The sequence below is a fragment of the Sorex araneus genome, chromosome X (assembly GCF_027595985.1).
Source record: "Sorex araneus isolate mSorAra2 chromosome X, mSorAra2.pri, whole genome shotgun sequence".
Classification (NCBI taxonomy): Eukaryota; Metazoa; Chordata; class Mammalia; order Eulipotyphla; family Soricidae; genus Sorex; species Sorex araneus.
Window position 1 is genome coordinate 103,642,177 of NC_073313.1, and position 22,092 is coordinate 103,664,268.

The 22,092-nt window shown below is 39.2% G+C and overlaps 1 protein-coding gene across 1 annotated transcript in view; it reads left to right on the forward strand.

Moving 5' to 3' along the window:
- TBC1D8B (TBC1 domain family member 8B) overlaps nucleotides 1–22,092 on the forward strand; it is a 110,164-nt gene that overhangs the window by 74,758 nt on the left and 13,314 nt on the right. Inside the window, exons 11-16 of the mRNA XM_004606318.2 lie at nucleotides 3,225–3,342; nucleotides 5,563–5,848; nucleotides 8,347–8,479; nucleotides 9,352–9,450; nucleotides 20,978–21,046; nucleotides 21,209–21,449. Of these exons, the coding sequence (XP_004606375.2) occupies nucleotides 3,225–3,342; nucleotides 5,563–5,848; nucleotides 8,347–8,479; nucleotides 9,352–9,450; nucleotides 20,978–21,046; nucleotides 21,209–21,449 (946 nt within the window). The remainder of the gene's footprint in view (nucleotides 1–3,224; nucleotides 3,343–5,562; nucleotides 5,849–8,346; nucleotides 8,480–9,351; nucleotides 9,451–20,977; nucleotides 21,047–21,208; nucleotides 21,450–22,092) is intronic.

The window sequence follows — 22,092 nt, forward strand, 5'->3', positions numbered from 1 at the left end:
CTCCTGGCAGTGCTCGGGGGACCATATGGGATGCTGGAAATCAAACCCAGATCACCCTACCCACTGTGCTATTGCTCTAGCCCCTGTAATAATCTTATAGTCATTTAAAATACTATTTTAGTGGCTGGAGAGACAGAGCTCAATGGGTAGGGTTCTTGCCTTACATGAGACCAATCTGGTTTGGATTCCCAGCACCCCATATGGTTGTCCAAGCCCTACCAGAAGTGATCCCTGAGTACATAAAAAAGCCTTGAGCACTGTTGGGTATAGAACCAAAACTCAAAAGATTAAACAAAATAATATTTTAGAAATTATATAATGTCATTTTATATATAATACTAAATGAAAAATATGTATTATTCGGTTCAAATTTAAAAAGAGAGAGAAGAAAGAAAAAAACACAAAAAGTAAATTGCATCAGCGTGTTAACAGTGGTGATCTCTGGTTATGTAGGAAAGGTTTAACTTTTCCACACATTTCCACATTTTCCAAATTCTATATATTAATGATTCATTGCTTTTATAACAAGATTTTGGTCAAGTGTTAAATAAAAGTAATGGTCAGATGTGTCCAAACTAAATTAGAAGGAGAAACTATGCAGTTAAAGGGACTAGAGAGGATAAAACAAATGTAAAATATATTGTAGAGGAATAGCTCTAGGGTCTGAAGACAAATTGAATTATAATAGCAAAGCACAGGATCTTTCTTTCCCTAGGGAAAGAAGTGTTTGGTTCTGGACACAACTGAAGTTGATTGACATTGAAGGGATATTCTGCTTTGCAGTTGGTGAAAATAGAGGTGAAATTTGTTTCACCATTTTAGTATGTGCACAAAAGTTATTTTCTCAGATTTTCAATCACTATTTGTAGGATAGCATTGGGTTTGTCCTCTCAGCCTTGCTGCAGGGAACTTAGTTTACCTTAAAGCAATGTCCTTTCTGTGTGGACACAGGAAGGACATTTAATATTAACAGGAAGACAGTTAATATCATGGTTTGTAACTTGGGAGTTGATTGACTCCAATAATATTTACTGCTGGGCATCTGCTTTCTAAACTCAGTTGCCCTTAGTTCCTAGCACCCCAAAAGCAGGGTCCTGATGAGGGACGGAGTGGACCCAGGGCAAGCTGTAAGCTACCCTAGCATCAAAATGGACCAGGCCCAAGTGCCACCAATACTCAAGTATAAGTTGAGAACATGGTCATAGAGAAATGCTGTCATGATCCAAAAGTAACGAGAAGACTAGGACCCTGCTGGGGTTAGGACGACTAAACTAACCTGAGGACTGTGGTCTGGAATATATAGTGAGATGTCCTCAGGAAGAACCAAACTTCAAGTTTGATACATCTCTTACTGTGCTCATACAGAATGACATTGCTAGAAATATTAGAAGTAGATTTACTACAACTATTTAAGTAGATTACTAGCTGTATAAAGAAGTAAGGAACACACCCTGGATGGGATCCCACCCTTAAGCGGAGATTTTGTTAATCTCCTGGAGGAGTGGTTTTACCCCTCTTTATTGATTTGTTAATGTCCAACCCACCTTTTATGTCAGCACCCTATGTGATTGCTATATAAACTAAGACTGTAAGAGAAATAGGGGGAGAAGACACAGAAGCAGAGCACAAAGTGAAAGAGAATCAGGGAGTCATTGGAGACAGAAGCAGGGGAAAGTAATAGCACAAAGAGAATCAGAGTCAGAGTCAGAAGTGAGAGCGAGTGGAGTTCCAGAGACTGAAGCAGAAGGGCTCTGGAGAGAGAGACCAGAAGAAGAGAGATTGGGAGAGACAGCAGACAGAGAGAGGTTGGAAGAGAACCAGAGGAGAGACTATAGAGACAAACAGAAGAGAGCACAGCAGCACACACAGAAGCAGAGCACAAAAGAGGAGCCATCCTGATCCAGTCCATACACAGCGGCTTGAGAGCACTGAACACAAGGAGAGAGAGAGAGAGAGAGAAAGAGAGAGAGAGGGGCCCTGAGAGCCTGTGAATGTGAACACACACACCCCTTCTGCTCGCGCACGCATTTGTATTTTTTACAACTGTTCACTATCACTATCATCCCATTGATCATTGATTTGCTCGAGCAGTCTCCATTCGCCCTAGCCCTGAGATTTTTCCTTCCCAATGCTGCCACATTAGAAGCTCTTTCAGGGTCAGTAGAATGAGACCATCATTGTTGCTGTATTTGTCATATGTATACACCACGGAGATCTTGCCAGGCTCTCCCATGCAGGCAGAAAGCTCTCAGTAGCTTGCCAGGTTCTCTGAGAGGGAGAAATAGGCTATAAGATGTCATGGCCGAGTGCTTCTGGGAATTTGGTTTTATAGTCTCTGGATGTTGTCCATTGATGGGATTGGATGGCTGCCAGGGGCAGTTTGTGGAGCTCTCTGATCTCCAAGCCTGCTCAGATCGGGACTGGGCCTCTTCCACTCAGATCCCCCATTTTTCAGTAGCTAGGTATTCACACCCACAAACTGCCCCTGGCAGCCATGTAATCCAATCAATGGCCAAGATCCAGAGACTATAAAACTGAGCTCCCAGAAGAGAGTGACGCAGAGTCTCTTGCCCCAGATTCCTGGCTGCTTTCACCAGGGCCCCTCGGAGGGGGTGGGTTGAGTCTCTTTCCCCACCCCAAGCAGAACCCCTGCTGCTGAAGATCTCTGGAAACCAGCCACAGCCATGCTCAGCGCCATTCTCCACATGCATGGACAAGCCTCACGCATGAAGGAACCAGCAGAGGAACGCAGGTGTGCAGGACCCGGGACTGAGATCTTCAAGCCTGCTCAGATTGGGACTGGGCCTCTTTCGCCCAGATCCCCCATTTTCTAATAGCTTGGCAGTCACACCCACAAACTGCCCCCGGCAGTCATGTAATCCTATCAACGACCAACATCCAGAGACTATAAAACCAAGCTCCCAGATTTTCAATAATTATGATTATTTGGTTATTGAAATTATACTGCCTACATTTAAGAGGCTTTGCTTACTGTCTTCTATATTCATAATATTACTACTTTGTTTTCATTGAATTTACTATATAAAATAGGTGATAGCAAATGTTATCTTGACTTTACTTCCTATTGCTTTGCAGTGACTCGATGTTCCAATATTTATATTCTAATTACTCTTGTAGTTGTTACTATTACGAACTATTGTGTTTGAAGGGAAAATGTAATTACTTGGGCCCTACTCACCTTTAATATTTTCTATTAATTTTAGGCAATGAACATTTTGACTTCAGTATTGCTTCTGTATGCGAAAGAGGAAGAAGCATTTTGGCTTCTGGTTGCTGTTTGTGAAAGAATGTTGCCTGATTATTTTAATCGTCGAATCATTGGTAAAAAATTAATTCTCACATAAAAAATCTTTCTCTTATTAATATTTAAATCTCTTGCTCAGCCAATTGCCAGTCAAATGAATAAACTGATCAACTAAGGTTTCTTTTGTGGGGGGAGGAGAGGTTTGGGCTACACCCAGCAGTGCTCAGGGCCTACTCCTAGCTCTGTGCTCAGGGATCACTTCTGGTGGTGCTCAGGGATCCCTATGCAGGGCTGGGGATTAAACGCAGGGTTGGCTGCACCATAGACAAGCAAGTGCCTTAACCCCTGTCCTATCTCTCTACCCCGAGGTTTTGAAATATTATCATTGTCATTATCACTGTCATCCCATTGCTCATAGATTTGCTCGAGCGGGCACTAGTAATGTCTCCACTGTGAGACTTGTTGTTACTGTTTTTGGCATATTTCAATATTCATATGCCACGAGTAGCTTGCCAGGCTCTGCCATGCAGGCGAGACACTCTCGGTAGTTTGCCGGGCTCTTCGAGAGGGACGGAGGAATTGAACCCAGATTGACTGCATGCAAGGCAAACACCCTACCTGCTGTGCTATCGCCCCAGTATATTTTGAAATATATAAAACGCAAATAATATTCAAGTGATTTCACATGTCCCATTCACTGGCATGTTGTTGAATACCTGATTGGAAAGTTTGTTTAATGGACCTCTATAAAATAAAATGCCCAGTGCTAGCGTGATAGCACAGCGGCAGGGCACTTACCTTGCACAGGGCTGACCCGGGTTCGATTCCCAGCATCCCTTATAATCCCCTGAGCACTGCCAGGAATAGTTCCTGAGTGCAGAGCCAGGAGTAACCCCTGTGCATCGCCAGATGTGACCCAAAAAGCAAAAATAAAATAAAATGCCCGATGTTTCCTTGTTTTTGAAAAACTTTTTATTGAGGTACCAGTGTTTACAATATCTAAATAACACTTTTCATGCATACATCATTCCAACACCACAACCATCATCAGAGTGCCCACTTCCCTTTACCTCCATCCCAAGGACACTTCCCAACCCTCCCAAGGAAGCTCTGTTCCTAAAATAGAAAATATAAGTGTTATCATCTTTTTAATGCTAAAACAATGGAAATCTGAAATATTGGGAACTACTATGTAATTTCTAATAATTTCTTGATAAGTTGTGAATGTTAATCAACATAAAAATCTCCATATTTACTGAATTTTATAGTTGATTGAATGGTTTGAAAAAAAGAACTAAATTATTAATTTTTTGTGGTTTTTTTAGCAGGGGGAGGGAGCTCATACCTGGTGGTACTCCGGGCTTACTCCTGGCTCTGTGCTCAGAGATCAATGCTGGTAGTCCTCACAGTAACATATATGGTGCCAGGGGTAGAACTTGCATTGGCATGTGCAAGACAAATGCCCTCCCCACTCTACTTTCTCTCTGCCAAGAATTAAATTCTTAATTAAATTCTTTGTATATTTTCTTCAGTCATCAAATAGAAGATTTATGATTCCCTACATAAAACCATAAGTGATCTCCCTTTTGTACATTCATAAACCATTTGGTTACTTATTAAACAATATTTTAGGCACCATGGTCGACAAAACTATTATTGGTAGGATTTTATACATTAAACATTCCATCACAGACTCTCCACCAGACTGTCTGCTTCCCTCTACCATAGTCTGAATTACCCCCCACACTCTGCTTGTGCTAAGTTTCCTACTGAAAACCAATTCTCAATTTCTGTTGCCTTTGGGCATCTGTTAATTGGGATCCCTACTACAGTTCTTTATATACGCATATAGAGAAATCATTCTATATTTGTCAGCTTGACTCTTTCCAGATCCATTCATGTAGCACAAATTGCATACTTTCCTTCGGGTCATTTTATTTTATTGTCATTTGCTATAGTCATGTTCTTATATTAAGTTTGACTAGATAGAAGCTATTTTAAGATGAAGCCATTTCTTAAATTGATGTATCTCATGTCATAATTATTTCAGATTTCTGCACATAATAAATACTCAATAAATAACTGTTTAAATGCATTTGACGTTTGAATTGAGCTTTTCAAATACTTGATACATGATGCTGCTAGTAGATACAGACACAAAATATAAATAAAACACTGAAGTAGGTCATAATTTATAAAAGAGAAGTTAGATACATCAGCATACAAATAGGACTAGGATACTAAAAACAAATCATTTTGAAAGGTATTCATCATAAAACCTCTTTTCTGTTTTTCAGGTGCCTTGGTGGATCAGGCAGTATTTGAGGAACTTAGCAGGGACCACTTCCCCCAGCTCACAGAACGGATGACTGATATGACATTCTTTTCCTCAGTTTCTCTTTCATGGTTTCTCACACTTTTTATTAGTGTGCTGCCTATTGAAAGTGCAGTGAACGTGGTGGACTGTTTCTTCTATGATGGAATACGGGCCATTTTACAGCTGGGATTGACTATAATTGAATATAATTTAGATAAACTGCTGGCATGTAAAGATGATGCTGAAGCTGTGACAACTTTAAACAGGTACTGTCAGTCCCATAACATATGGGGGAGGTTGTTTTGGCATCATACCTGGCCTGACTTTATGCTCAGGTATTGCACCTGGTGGGCTTGGTGGAGCACATGAGGTTCTGGGGATCAAACCTGGGTCAGCCACATACAAGGCAAGCCCCCTGTCGCCTGTACTGTTTCTCCAGTTCCATACCATATGATTTAAATGTGAAGACACCATTAGAGATTATGTTGCTCAAATTCATTTTTGTTGTTGTTGTTTTGGCGGGGGGGAGGCACACCCGCTTTACTCAGGACTTACTCTTGACTCTGCACCCAGGGGTCACCCTTATTTTATTTTAAGGATGAGGAAACTGAGTTATGGAAACCTTGAACAGTTTGCCCAAGCTCACAAAGGTAGTTTAATGAAAAATCTACACCTAAAGTCCAGTCTTCAGTTGCCAAGTAGAATATAGCCAAAGTAAACCACTTCGAAATGAAACTCTAAATTATTTGTACAGTTCTATTAATACCGTTGATTCCATATACTGGAATTTTGACTTATTGCCCAGAATGAACTTTAAAATATACTTAGGTAAAATTAATTTAAGGTGGGGAGGAATGTAGTTGGCAATGTTAAATATCCAGTGGGAAAAATTGTTCTGGTTTCCACCTGGTTTTGGTCAGTTAGGCTGAGCTTTATTTGCCTAGTGCCTTTCCAGGGAATACTGTTTTGTAAGGTAAAGAAGCAGAGTCATAGTGCAGCAGGTAGAGCGCTTGCCTTTCATGCAGCTTACCAGGGTCAATGCCTGGCACCACAGCTGGTCCCCTGAGCCCTGCCAGAAGTGATCCTTTAAACACAGAAACAGTAGTAATCCATGAACACTCCAGGTGTGGACCAACCCCACCCCCACAAATTAACAGTATTTTGTAATGAAATATATGTGAAGTGTATGTACACTACCTAAATATTATATAAATGAAGTTTAATTGGGTAACTCTTGTAATGGTCATCATCATCATCATCATCATCATCATCATCATCATCATCCCATTGATCGTCGATTTTCTCAAGTGGTATCAGTAACGTCTCCATTCATCCTAGCCCGGAGGTTTTAGAAGCCTCTCTTTACTCATCCTTCCCAACGGTGCCAGAATGGAGGCTCTTTCAGGGTCAGGGGAATGAGACCCATCATTGTCACTGTTTTGACATATGAATACGCCACCGGGAGCTTGCCAGGCTCTCCCATGCAGGCAGGAAACTCTCAGTAGCTTGCCAGGTTCTCCAAGAGGGAGAACTAGGCTATAGGATGTCGTGGCCGCGTGCTTCTGGGAGCTTGGTTTTATAGTCTCTGGATGTTGTCCGTTGATGGGATTACATGGCACGGGGGGGGGGGGGCAGTTTCTGGGTGTGACTGCCTAGCTACTGGAAAATGGGGGAGCTGGGCGCCAGAGGCCCAGTCCCAATCCGAGCAGGCTTGGAGATCTCAGCCCCAGGTCCCGCACACCTGGGTTCCTCTGCCAGTTCCTTCATGCATGAGGCTCATCCAAACGTGTGGAGAGGGGTCTTGAGCCTCACTGTGGCTGGGTTCCAGAGGGCTTCGGCTGCTGGGGCTCTGCTCAGGGTGGGGAGGGAATCTCAACCCACCTCCTTGAGGGGCCCTGGTGAAGACAGCCAGGTGCTGGGGCAAGAGACTCTGCCTTGTAATGGTGCATACATCAAATTCCATTACATACAGAATCTCATTACATTCATATAAGTACAAACATCTCATTCTGGCCTTAAGAACACTATCAAAGCTTTATTATTTGCCCTCACTACCTCTTTTGCATGGACTGGAGCGATAGCACAGTGGGTAGGGCATTTGCTTTGCATGTGGCTGAACCGGTTTCGATTCCTCCATCCCTCTCAGAGAGCCCGGCGAGCTACTGAGAGTATCCCGCCCATTGGGCAGAGCCTGGCAAGCTACCTGTGGCGAATTCGATATGCCAAAAAACAGTAACAACAAGTCTCACAATGGAGATGTTACAAATCGATAAACAACAGGAGGACAGTGCTACCTCTTTCACATGTTCCTTGATTTTTCATACTGGGCTTTTTGTTATTTGCTGAACGTTTTTGAAGCATGTTTATTTCCTTCATCTTCTCCTTCCTCCTCTGATTTCAATTTCATTACCATGCCATTGCTTTAATTTGCTTCCTATTTGGTTTGGGGGCCACAACTGGCAATGCTCAGGAGTTACTCCTGGCTTTGTACTCAAGGACCATATTGGGGGATGCTTGGGGGACCATATTTGGTGCTGGGGATCAAACCTCACTTGACTACTTGCAGGCCGACCCACTGTACCCAACAGTACCCTGGCACTCAACTGTTGTTAAGTTGTCATTAAATTGTTGTTAAATTCTACTGCTTCAGAGGGCTTGCTCAAGTAGTTGAAATTCATCTTTGACTAACTAGGGCAAAATCAGTTATCATGTAACATCACCAGCTGCATGTTACCTCAACCAGTCTTGTATCACTTTTGCATAGGTTCTTTGACAATGTCACTAATAAGGATAGCCCACTGCCTTCGAGTGTTCAGCAGGGTGCAAATGTAAGTGATGGGAAAAAAAGCAGTCATATCAAAGTGGATATTGCAGACTTGATTCGAGAATCAAATGAAGTAAGTGTTTCTATGCCATAAATAAAATAGAACTTATGTTTAATGTGATCAATTCTATATTTATTATATATCTCTACTTTAGTATTAAGAATAAGGGACCAGTTACAATGTCATTTAGAAATCCAGCATCACTTTAATAATGAATTTTATTAGCAATTTTTCAGTTTATACTGTGGTAGTTCTGCCTTAGTGAGGGTCTTACTTCCTGTGGTTCAATTTGCCATTGGTCAACAGCATTTCAGACAAGGTAATTTGAGATTGCTCATTACCTGTATATAACTTTCATTACAATAGTTCTTTCTGTTTTGCTGTTAGTATTATTATGCTATTTATGTACCTAACTTATAAAGTTTACCATAGGTATATGGGTTTAGGGAAAAAAACAATATCCATTCATCCCTTGGATTCTGTGACGGATTGGTTCTAGGACCCCTGTGAATACCAAAATAAACAAACACTACTGTCCTTTATACAAAGTAGCATAGCACTGTCCCTTGCAGATAAGGGAGCCCACCTTACAGCATACTTTGCTTCAATTTTCTTTTCATTTAATGAAACTGTTCATTTGCTTCCATAAAAAATGGCCGATTTAAGAATGCCTACACTAAAAGGAGAGAATTATTCTCGTTTTAGAGTCAGAATTTTGGTAATGTTCTTGTACTAGTCTAGACACATAGTAAATGGAATTCTCTCTAGCAACTATATAGAAAAATTGAAATGTGGGAGGTGAAAATTTGCATTATCACTGAACAAGTTAGAAAATAGCTAGAAATAGCTAGCAAGGCTTCTGAGAATCAAATCTGATGAAATTTAATTGAGAGGAGTGGATGTGTATTATGAATGAGTATCCACTGAAATCATGTTTCTTGCAGAAATTTGGTACAATTCGCTATGAAGACATACACAGCATGCGCTGTCGCAATAGGTTATATGTGATACAGACACTAGAGGAAACAACAAAGCACAATGTGGTGAGTTTCCATCCAACAGGGAAAAACCAATGGGAGTAATTATTTCCAACTTTATTTCAAAAGTAATATTTGTTTGAAAAGAATTTCTCGTTTTTTCTTTTGCTTTTTGGGTTGCACCCAGCAATGCACAGGGGTTACTCCTGGCTCATGCACTCAGGAATTACTCCTGGAGGTGCTTGGGGGATCAGATAGGATGCTGGGAATCAAACCTGGGTCAGCCGCATATAAGGCAAACGCCCTACCTGCTGCACTATTGCTCCAGCCCCTAAAAGAATTTCTAAAATAACTAAACTTTTGAGCTCAGTGCTTGCCACAGCTCAGCTTACTGTAAGTTTTTGGAGAGAAAATACATTGGGTTTTTCTGCTTGAATTACAGTGGCTTCTCCAACTTATTTGTGTTGTTTGACCTTTAATATTGAATACTATTATGTAAGAAGGTGAGCATAATTTATTTGTGGTGTGCTACATCAAAAAAAACTAGCACTGGAGAGATAGTATAGCAGTTTGCTTTGCCTTGCCTTATATGTGACCAACAGGAATTCTATCCCAGGCACCCCATATGGTCCCCAGAGCCCCACAAGATGTTATCCCTGAGTGCAGATCCAGGAGTAATCCCTGAGCACTTCCAAGTGTGGCCCAAAAATAAAATAAGTGAATAAATTTAAAAAAACTAAGCTATGTGATAACTAGTATGCATATGTGTTTGTGTGTGTAACTATTTCTGAAACCAAGGGAAAGTCTAAAAAAGATACATATACAAGAATATGTTCTAAACATACTTTATTTCAATATTTGTATGACTACATAAGCTGTTGATATTGATTTCATCTCTTAAGTGTGTGGAATTACTAGAAGCCTGGTGAAAAAACTTACTTTGATGTTTAAGATAATTCTGTACTCCTTATGTTTTTATTGTGTGGATACATTGTTTTTGTAAACCTATTTCAAAGCTAAGTCCTCAGAGATACAAATCTGGGAGAATTAACATCTCTGACTGTTCCAGGTATAAATTTCAGTTAAATAATTCAGTGATGTTACTGTGACATAGTTACATAGAACCCTTATTTTAAAATTTTTAATTTGTTGTCAGCTTCTTATATTCCTCTTTCTAATTTTCTTCCACCAGTTTTATTGGAAAATAATTGATAAAAGTATAAACCTTTTAAATTACTGAAACAATAAATGCTCATTTTAAATCATTTAGACATGATAGAAATGTGTAAATTAAAGTTTCTCATCACAGGAATAACCAATATTAAGATGATTTGCTATATGCTCTTCCAGATCCTTTTTCTACATATCCCTGGATATAGATATGTCTGTGTATGTTGAGGGAGCAGGAAACACTGGTTTGTAAACAATATCAAAATAGTCACTTTATTGTGCAATTTACTTTTTTCACTCAGAAATTTATTATGCTCAGTACGGAACAGTACATCTATATGTACACAACTTGTCTTAATGTTTTACATTGAAGTACACTTAATTGCCATAATATGAAAGTTATTTAACTTTTCCTTATTGATGTATTTTTTCCTATGATGAATTTAGTAAGTACCATAATTTCCTCTTACAGAAAAATTTTATCTAAATGCCCTTATGCATCTTGTGTCAAACATTTGTAGTATTAAGTTTGTAATGTAATTTTCTGAAAGTAAAATGGGGTGTGTTCACTGAAAATTTTAAGTGGGCTGTTCGCATTTAAAATTTGGTAGAACTTATCACCACAAATATTGTAAAATATTAAAAGTTATATAATCATATCACCTGTCTATAAGGATGCCCATTTCCTCACATTCCTGTAAAAATAATTTACTAAAAATCATTAACTTATGCCAGTTTTATAGATAAAAATCAGGACTCACTTTCATTTTCATTTCATTGATCACATGTTAGTCTTTTTTATTTTGTGATTTCAAACTCAGAGTTTATGCCTGTTTTTCTTATTGTCTTTCATTTTTGTTTTTATTAGTGGTAGGAACTCATAAATTAGTGATATTAATTCTTAATTATATTTGTGACTAATATTTCCCTCTGCAAATCTACTTGTTAATTTTTTATTAGTATAACAAAAAGTGTAAAAGTTTCTAGTTATTGTAGTCAAACATTTCTGTTTTCTCATGTTGTTGATTTCAGGTCAGATTTAGTAAGGCCTACCTATATAAAATTACATGAATTAAAAACATTTTACCTTATAAATTTTGAATTTGGTTGTATTGCACTTTTAATATTTAGGTCTTTAACACAAATAAAATATAATTTTTGTTATTTATGAAATAGATTATTTTCCCAATTGAAATAGTCCGTTGTGTGAATATCATTAGTCTTTCAGATATGTTGGAATGATCTTTATGGAATTCATTAGACAGATCTTTGTTACTAATTCTGGTGATGGGTGGTTGTTTCTGTTTTGCTTGTTGTTTGTTTGTTTTGTTTTAATGCTGAAGCTCAAACACAGGGTTTTACATATGTGAGGCATGTTCTCTAACCCTGAGCCACATACCTCCCCTTGTGCTGGACTGTGTGGTGTATCTCTGCTTATTTTGTTCTTTCCTTCATTGATATTTATTTATACTCTCATTTATCATATTTGCTTGGTATTTGTTGCTTGTTCAGTAAGCCAACTTTTCCTTTGTCTGTACTACTGTTGTTTTTTAAATTTCTTTTAAATTTTATTGAATCACCGTGAGATAGTTACAGCTTTCATGTTTGGGTTACAATCTCACAATGATCAAACACCCATCCCTCCACCAGTGCACATTCCCCACCACCAGTATCCGGGTATACCCACCCTTTCCCACCTTCCCCCTGTCTTCATGGCAGACAATATTCCCCATATTCTCTCTCTACTTTTGGGCATTATAGCTTGAAACACAGACACTAAGAGGTCATCATGTTTGGTCCATTATCTATTTTCAGCATGCATCTCCCATTCCCACTGGTTCCTCCAGCCATCATTTTCTTAGTGATCCCTTCTCTATTCAATCTGCCTTCTCCCCTCCTCTCATGAAGCAGTCTTCCAGCTATAGGGCAATCCCCCTGGCCCTTGTATCTACTGTCCTTGGGTGTCAGCCTCATATGATGCTACCCTACACTCCACAAATGAGTGCAGTCCCTCTATGTCTGCCCCTCTCTTTCTGACTAATTTCACTTAGCATGATACTCTCCATGTTTATCCATTTATAAGAAAATTTCATGACTTCATTTCTCCTAATAGCTGCATAGTATTCCATTGTGTAGATGTACCAAAGTTTCTTTAACAGTCATCTGTTTTAGGGCACTTGGGTTGTTTCCATATTTTGGCTATTGTGAACAGTACTGCAAATGAATATACAGGTACAGATATCATTTTACTCTGTTCTTTTGCATCCTCAGGATATATTCCCAGAAGTGGTATTGCAGGGTCATATGGAAGCTCAATTTCTAGTTTTTGAAGGACTGTCCATATTGTTTTCCAGAAAGGCTAGACCAGTCAGCATTCCCACCAATAGTGAAAGAGCATCCCTTTTTCCCCACATCCAAGGCAGCACTGGTTGCTTTTGTTCTTTTGAATGTGTGCCAGTCTCTGTGGTGTGAGATTTTATCTCATTGTTGTTTTGATTTGCATCTCCCTGATGACTAGTGATGTGGAGCATTTTTTCATGTATTTCTTATAAGAGGAAATTTCTGTTCATTTCTTCTCCCCATTTTTTGATGGGGTTGGAGGCTTTTTTCTTATACAATTCTACAAGTGTATTGTATATCCTGGATATTAATCCCTTACCAGATGAGTATTGGGTAAATATTTTTTCCCATTCTGTGGGCTCTTTCTGTATTTTGGTCACTGTTTCTTTTGAAGTGCAGAAGCTTCTTAGTTTGATGTAGTCCCATTTATTTATGCTTGCTTCCACTTGCATGGTCAGTGCTGTTTCGTCCTTAAAGATGCTTTTAGCTTCAATGTCATGGAGAGTTCTGCCTACATTTTCTTCTACGAACCTTATAGATTCATGTCTGATATTGAGGTCTTTTATCCACTTTGATCTGACTTTTATGCCTGGCATTAGACAGAGGTCAGAGTTCGTTTTTTTGCAGGTAGCTATCCATTTTTCCCAGCACCACTTTTTGAAGAGGCTTTCCTTGTTCCGTTTTGCATTTCTTGCTTCTTTGTCAAAGATTAAGTGGCCATATATTTGGGGGGTCTGTGACAGGATATTCAACTCTGTTCCATTGGTCTGCAGGTCTGTTTTTATCCCTGCTTTAATTACTACTGCTTTGTAGTAGAGTTTGAAGTTGGGGAAGGTGACGCCACCCTTCTTCTTTTTTCCAAGGATTGCTTTAGCTCTTTGTGGGGGTTTATTGTTCCATATGAATTTCAGGAGTATTTTCTCTATTTCTTGAAAAAATTTTATGGGTGTCCTGATAGGGACTGCATTAAATTTGTATAGTGCTTTGGGTAGTATTGCCATTTTGATAATGTTAATTCTCCCTATCCATGAGCAGGGGATGTGTCTCCATTTCCTAGTTTCCTCCTTTATTTCTTGAAGTACTGTTTTGTAATTTTCCTTGTATAGGTCCTTCACCTCTTTGGTTCAGCTGATTCCAAGGTACTTGATTTTCTGAGGTACTATAATGAATGGGGTTGTTTTTATTTAATGTCTCCTTCTTCTCTATCATTATTTGTATATAAGAAAGCTATGGACTTTTGGGTATTGATTTTGTAGCTTGCCACTTTACTATATCAACTTATTATTTCTAGGAGCTTTTCTGTAGAGTCTTTAGGGTTTTCCAAGTATAGTATCATATCATCTGCAAGTAGTGATAACTTGATCTCTCCCTTTCCTATCTGTATGCCCTTGATAACTTTTTCTTGTCCAACTTGTATGGCCAGGACTTCCAGTACTATATTGAATAGGAGTGGTGAAAGCGGCGGGCAACCTTTCCTTGTGCCCGATCTTAGATTTTCAGATTTTCCCCATTGAGAATGATACTTACTGTGGGCTTTTGGTAGATGGCTTTGACTATATTGAGGAACGTTCCATCAGTGACCATTCTGCTGAGAGTTTTCATCATAAATGGGTGCTGAATCTTGTCAAATGCTTTCTCTGCATCTATTGATATGATCATATGGTTTTATTATTTCTTTTATTAATATGATGAATTACATTGATTGACTTGCTAATGTTAAACCATCCTTGCATCCCTGGGATGAATCCTACTTGGTCATGGTATATGATCTTTTTGATGTGTCGTTAGATTCTATTTGCTAATATTTTGTTGAGGATCTTTGCGTCTATATTCATCAGGGATATCGGTCTGTAATTTTCTTTGTGGAATCTTTGTCTGTTTTTGGTATCAGGGTGATATTTGCTTCATAGAAACTGTTTGGAAGTGTTTTTGATACTTCAATTTCCTGGAAAAGCTTAAAGAGGATTGGGAGTAAGTCCTCTTTAAAGGTTTGGAAGAATTCACTAGTAAATCCATCTGAGCCAAGACTTTTGTGTCTGGGGAGACTTTTTATTACCGTTTCAATTTCTTTGATCATCATAGGTCTGTTCAGGTATTCCAGGTCTTCTTGGTTCAGCCTTGGGAGGCTATAGGAATCTAGGAATTTATTTCCTCGAGGTTTTCATGTTTCCTGGCATAGAGATTCTCAAAGTAATCTCTTAGTATCCTTTGAATTTCTGTAATTTCTGTTGTAATGTCCCCCTTTTCATTTCTAATTCGGATTATTAGGGTTTTCTTTCTCCCTTTTTTTGTGAGTCTTGCTAGAGGTTTATCGATCTTGTTTATTTTCTCGAAAAACAAGCTCTTTGTTTCATTGATCTTTCAGATTGTTTTTTGGTTTCCATCTCATTGATTTCTGCTTTGAGTTTTATTATTTCCTTCCTCCTGTTTGGATTGGGCTACTTTTGTTGGTCACTCTCCAAGCTCTTAAGCTGTGAGGTTAGGTTACTTACGTGGGCTCACTCCTCCTTCCTGAGGAATGCTTGTAGAGCTATGAACTTTCCTCTTAACACAGGTTTTGCTGTGTCCCATAGGTTTTGGTAACTCATGTCTGTTTCCAGGAATCTTTTGATTTCCTCTTTGATTTCCTTTCTAAGCCACCCATTGTCCAATAATGAGCTGTTTCATTTCCAGGTGTTTGATTTCATTTTCTGTTTGTGTGTGTGATTTATTTCTAATTTCAATGCATTGTGGTCTGAGAAGATCATTGATACAGTCTCTATCTTCTTAATTTTATGGAGGTATGTTTTGTGGCTCAGCATGTGGTCTATCTTGGAGAATGTTCCATGCACTCTTGAGAAGAATGTATTTTCAGATTTTTGAGGATGAGGTGTCCTGTATATATCTACTAAATCCCTTTCTTCCATTTCTTTCCTCAGATGCTGTATGTCCTTACTGAGCTTGAGTCTGGTTGATCTATCAAGAGGTGATAAAGTGGTGTTGAAGTCTCCCACTAGTATTGTGTTGCTCTCGATGTCTTTCTTCAAGTCTATGAGTAGTTGTTTTAAGTACTTGCTGGTCCTTCATTAGGTGCATATATATTTTGTATTGTTAGTTCTTCCTGTTGTACAGACCCCTTTACCAATAAGAAATGACCTACATTGTCTCTTGTGACCTTCTTCAGTCTGAAATCAATTTGGTCTGATACTAAGGTGGCTACCCCAGCTTTTTTATTGGAGTTTCTTGCCTGTAGGATTGTTTTCCAGCCTTTGACTTTGAGCCTGTGTTTGCTCTAACTGTTGAGATGTGTTTTTTGCAGGCAGCAGAATGTTGGGTTCAATTTTCTAATCTATCCTGCCACTCTGTGTCTTTTAATTGGTGCGTTTAACCCATTGACGTTGAGAGAGATTATTGTTATGGGGTTTTGTCCCAATTTTCTGCTGAAATTTGGTGTATTTGAGGGTCCTGTGTTTTCTTAAAGTAGCCCATTCAGTTATTCTTATAACCATGGTTTTGAGTTTATGAAGTTTCTTAGCTGTTGTTTATCTGTGAAGCTGTGTGTTTTTCCTTCTGTTATGAATGAGAGTCTAGCTGGGTAAAGTATTTTTGGTGATGCATTTATTTCATTGAGTTCTTTCACTATATCTCACCACTGTTTTCAGGCCTTGAGGGTTTCATCAGACAAGTTGGCTGTGGATCTTAAGGATGCTCCATTATAGGCAATTTCTTTCTTTTTTTTTTGCTTTTTGGGTCACACCCAGTGATGCTCAGGGGTTACTCCTGGCTTTGCACTCAGGAATTACTCCTGGCGGTGCTTGGGGGACCATATGGGATGCCGAGGATCGAACCTGGGTCGGCCGCGTGCAAGGCAAACGCCCTACCCGCTGTGCTATGGCTCAGGCCCCCGGCAATTTCTTTCTTTGATCTTGCTGCTTTCAGGATTTTGTCTCTATCTAAGGTTTTGGTCATTTTGATCAGGATGTGTCTTGGGGTATTTTTATTTGGATTTCTTCTAGCTGGTACCCTTCGGGCCTTCTAAATGTGGTCACATATTTTCTTCAGCTCTGGGAACATCGTAGCAATGATGTCTTTGACAGCTTCTTCTTCATCAGGGTTTACTTCCTGTCCCTCTGGGACTCCAATAATTCTTTTTTTAAAAATATTTATTTATTTTTAATTACTGAGTCACAGTGAGGGTACAGTTACAGATTCACATATTTTAGTGCTTATTTTCCCCTCATGCAATGTTTAAGAGCCCATCCCTCCACTAGTGTCCATTCTCCACCAACAATGAACCCAGTATCCCTCCCACCCCACCAGCCCTATCCCCCTACCCCACCCTGCCTCTGTATCAGGGCATTCCAATTTGATATCTCTCTTTCCTTTTGGGTGTTGTAGTTCCAAATAGGGGTATTGAGTGGTCATCCGGTTCAGTCTCTAGTCTACTTTCAGCACACATCTCCCTTCCCACGCAGGATCTCCAATCGCATATTACTTGGTGTTCCCCTCTCTATCTGGGATGACTTTCCCCCAGCATGTGAGGCCAGCTTCCAAGCTATGGAAACAATCTCCTGGTATTATATACTACTCTTCTTGGGTATTAGTCTCCTACTCTGTTGTTCTATATTCCACAGATGTGTACTATCTTTCTATGTCTGTCCCTCTCTTTCTGGCTCATTTCACTTAGCATGATACTTTCCATGTTGATCCACTTATATGCAAAGTTTATGACTTCATCCTTTCTAACTGCTGCATAGTATTCCATTGTATAGATGTACCAAGTTTCTTTAACCAGTCATCTGTTCTCGGGCACTCGGGTTTTTTCTAGATTCTGGCTATTGTAAACAGTGCTGCGATGAACATATAAGTGCAGATGTCATTTCGACTATACTTATTTGTTTCTCCAGGATATATTCCCAGAAGTGGTATTGCTGGATCAAATGGAAGCTCAATTTCTAATTTTTTGAGAATTGTCCATACTGTTTTCCAAAGGGGCTGGACCAGTCGGCATTCCCACCAACAGTGTAGAAGGGTCCCTTTCTCTCCACATCCTCTCCAACAGCGGTTGCTTTTGTTCTTTTGGATTTGTGCCATTCTCTGTGGTGTGAGGTGGTATCTCATGGTTGTTTTGATCTGCATCTCCCTGATGATTAGTGATGCAGAGCATTTTTTCATGTACCTTTAGCCATTTGTATCTCTTTCTTGGAAAAGTTTCTGTTCATTTCTTCGGCCCATTTTCTGATGGGGTTGGATGTTTTCTTCTTGTAGAGTTCAACTAGTGCTTTGTATACCCTTGATATCAATCCTTTATCAGATGGGTATTGGGTGGATATCCCTTCCCACTCTATAGATTGCTTTTGTATTCTGATCCCTGTGTCTTTTGCGGTGCAGAAACTTCTCATTTTAATGTAGTCCCATTTGTTTATCTCCGTTTTAATTTGATTGCTTAGTTCTGTGTCATCTTTGAAGATACCTTTAGCTTCAATATTGTGAAGGGTTTTGCTGACCTTGTCTTTGATGTACCTTATGGATTGTGGTCTGAGGTTGAGGTCTTTAATCCATTTTGATCTGATTTTTGTGCATGGTGTCAGGTCGAGGTCTAAGCCCATTCTTTTGCATGTGGTTGTCCAGTTGTGCCAGCACCATTTGTTGTTCCAATGCTGCATCCATATCCTCCCTTAATTTATTGGATGTTCGTTCCATAGTTGCTTTGAGTTCGTCAACCATATTCACGATTTCCTCTCTGAATTCTTTATCCGAGAGGAGGTTGTATTTCTGGGAAGTCGCTGCTGAGGTTACTTAGATCCTCTCTTCCATCTTTCCTGATGGTGGGGATTTTCGCTGTTTCTTCATGTTGTTATGGGCTTTACTATCAGGCGCTCTCCTTAGCTTGAGAGGGGCCTCAACTGAAGACGTGGGACGATGATCTTTTTACAAAGGACTTTATGTGCAGCTTGATGTGTTCACTGACATTTTTTGTGAAATTACGATAGACTAGGCTAGTTGACTATTAACATATAGTGACTAAGATGAATAGGGTATTCTTCAGAGGAATAGATTATAACGACTGTGGCCAAAGCACAATGCATTGAATGGGAGAAATAACGGTGGCCACTGCTCCAGAAGAAGGCCACGCCCCCTTTTAAAACGACGCCCCCTGATGTGATGACACGCCCCTAACCTGGAGAGGAGGGAGGGGTCAGGGCCAGTCAGCGAAATGGCTAGGACGTGCCAGGCGGGGCTGGCGGCTTCAGAGGGAGCCCCAGACTCCAATAATTCTTATATTACTCCTCTTGGCTTCATCACAATCATCTCTTGCCATCTGTTCCCGGATTGTCAGTCTCTTTTCTATTTTCTGTTGTCTTCTAGAGAGTCTCTGGATTTCATCTTGGAGCTCACTAATTCTGTCCTCAGCAGCTGTTACTTTGTTGCTGAGGCCGTCCAGTGAGTTTTTTAATTCGCCTAACAGGTTTTTCACGTCTGACATTTTCGTTTGTATTTTCCCCATCTCATCCTTCAAATTTTCTTGTATTTTATTGGTATTTCTTTCCATTGTTTCTTTTAGCTCCCTAAACATCCTCAGTAGCTCGTTTCTAAATTCCTTTTGAGAGAGGTTGTATAGCACTTCATTGCTGTTGGGGTCTTCTGGGCTAGCCTCTTCAACAAGTAAGCTTGGTGGGGATCTGCATTGCTTTACCATTGTGACCTATGTGGCTCAGCCCTTCACACTCACTGTTACTATTCTGTTTATGATGCAATAATAGTTTAGGTGGGCTTAGTGAGATATTGGCTAATGTGTTTCTGTTGGTTAAGCTAACCTGGTGAAAGTTCTAGCTAAGAGGGTAACTTCTGGTTCTTGTGGGATATGGAAGAACTAGAATAAATCCAAGAGCCCCAACCCGGGCTGGTACCTGAATCATTGGTTTTTTAAAACAGTTTCTTATTTTACTGGTGAGAATTTATCTAACCTCTATCGTTTTCTCCTCTAACCTCTGTCAGGTTTTTTTTTCTGTTCTTAAAGTTATCATTAGTTTACAACACTTTAGAATTTAGAGGTAAGTCATAACACCTCTTGGGGGCAGAGTGATAGTATAGCAGTTAAGGCATATACATCAGTTAAAATAATGTATAGCAGTTAAGATAATGTAGTGTATAATAATTAATAAAAATGATAAGTTAAATAATATACAGTAAAGTTAGTACAGCAGTTCGGGCTTTGCATGACTCCAACCTGGGTTCAATCCACAGCACCCCATATGGTCCCCCAAGCCTGCCAGGCATGATTCTTGAGTGCAAAACCGGGAATAAGCCTTGAGCACTGCTGGATGCGACCCTCCCCCCTCCCCAAGGAAAACACAAAAGTAATAATAAAATTTTACTTTGTTCAAAGTGTAGCACTTAAGTATGTGTATAGGATTCACCAAACCCATGACAGGAGTTCTAGTCTGTTCCATCACAAAAAGACCTCTCTACATATTTATCCCACCAACTCCCCGCTTTCCTTCTCATAACCACCAGAGTTTTCTTTGAAATGAGCAGTTAAATGAAGCAAACTGGTTAAAAGCAACAAAACTAGCCTCTGTATTTATTCTTACTTTCACTGTTCTTAAATGTATGAAACATTTAAGAAATGTTCTTATTCTTCATGGATTCGGATAATATTACATATTTGCTAAGGTTATTCCTTCTTGGATTAGGTCTCTTGGCACAGAGAGGGGATATGCATATCCTAATGCCTTTGAAGTGTTTCCTGACAGCCTCACATGATGACTTGATGAATTGCTTATGTGGTGAAAGAGGAATATATGGAATGATAATTAGAATTCTGTTGCTTATATTTATAGATGTTAAGTGGAGATGTTAAGTGGATATCCTTTGGCAGTGATTTCTGGGTCTCAAAAGATGAAAGTCAAAACACACCGCAGAATAGAATTGAACTATAGTCTATGCAGAACTTTTTAAATGGACAAAGTGGTACTTTTTTCTTAGTATTTAAAAAGATAAAAGAAAAATATTTTATTTTGGTAAAGGATTTCTATATGAACTCATAGGGAATTTCCATGCTTAAGTGTTAAACTCTAAAGTGCTTTTGATCTTTTCAAAGTTGCGTGTCGTATCACAAGATGTGAAATTGAGCCTTCATGAGTTGGATGAACTTTATGTCATATTTAAGGTACTGTTTTTCTTATTTAAGTACCCTTTCTAAAGTATTTTACTAGAACCACTCTTACATATTTTATCTTTGGTAATTTGAGTAGACATCTTTAAAGAAAAAAAATCTGACAATACAGTTCCGGATTTAATGATTTCTTTTTTTCTTGTTTGTCTTTAATAGAAAGAACTGTTTTTTTCTTATTATTGGTGTTTGAGTTGTCCAGTTTTGAAGTACCATGATCCCAGTCTGCCATATTTGGAACAATATCAGATTGACTGCCAGCAGTTCAGAGTGTTATATCACTTGTTGAGCCCTTGGACTTCTTCTCCAAACAGAGACTCACTAGCATTATGGACATTCAGATTGCTGGACGAAAACTCTGACTGCCTTATAAACTTCAAAGAATTCTCCTCTGCAGTTGGTAGGGTGACATCTAATAATGTTCTTCTTAAAGTATATATATGTATATACATACTCACATATGTGTATATATATATAAAGGTACCCATAGAAATACTTAATATTGTCTATTGTTGACAAGTTTAGATTTTGTCAGCCTGAGTTAGCTTTAGCAATAACTGTTCTTTGGGTGTTAGCTGCTAAATTCTTATTATATTACTTTTACTTACCCAGTCCTCTAAGAAAAGCGAGCTATTAGACATAAATTATTTCATTTTCTTAACATAAAGGAAATGACTGTGCCCATTTTCCCACACTCAGACACAATGCTACTTTAGAAGGGCTTTCTCCACTCAAAGAATGTCTAACATTTAAGGAGCCAGAGAGACAGTACTGCAGACTAGGCATTTGTCTTGCATGTAGATGACCCAAGTTTGATTCCCAGGACCCTAAATGGTCCTCCCAAACCCACTAGCAGTGACCCCTAAGTGCAGAACCTGGAGTAAGCCCTAAGCACCACCAAGTGTGGCCAAAAACAAACCAAAAAGAAAAAACCTACAAAAATAACATGTAGCCTAAAAATATGGTAGAGAAATAAATATCCAACAAATGAGTTGTTCCTATAGATAATCTTCCAATTGTATCATTTCTTTGCTTTTTCAGAT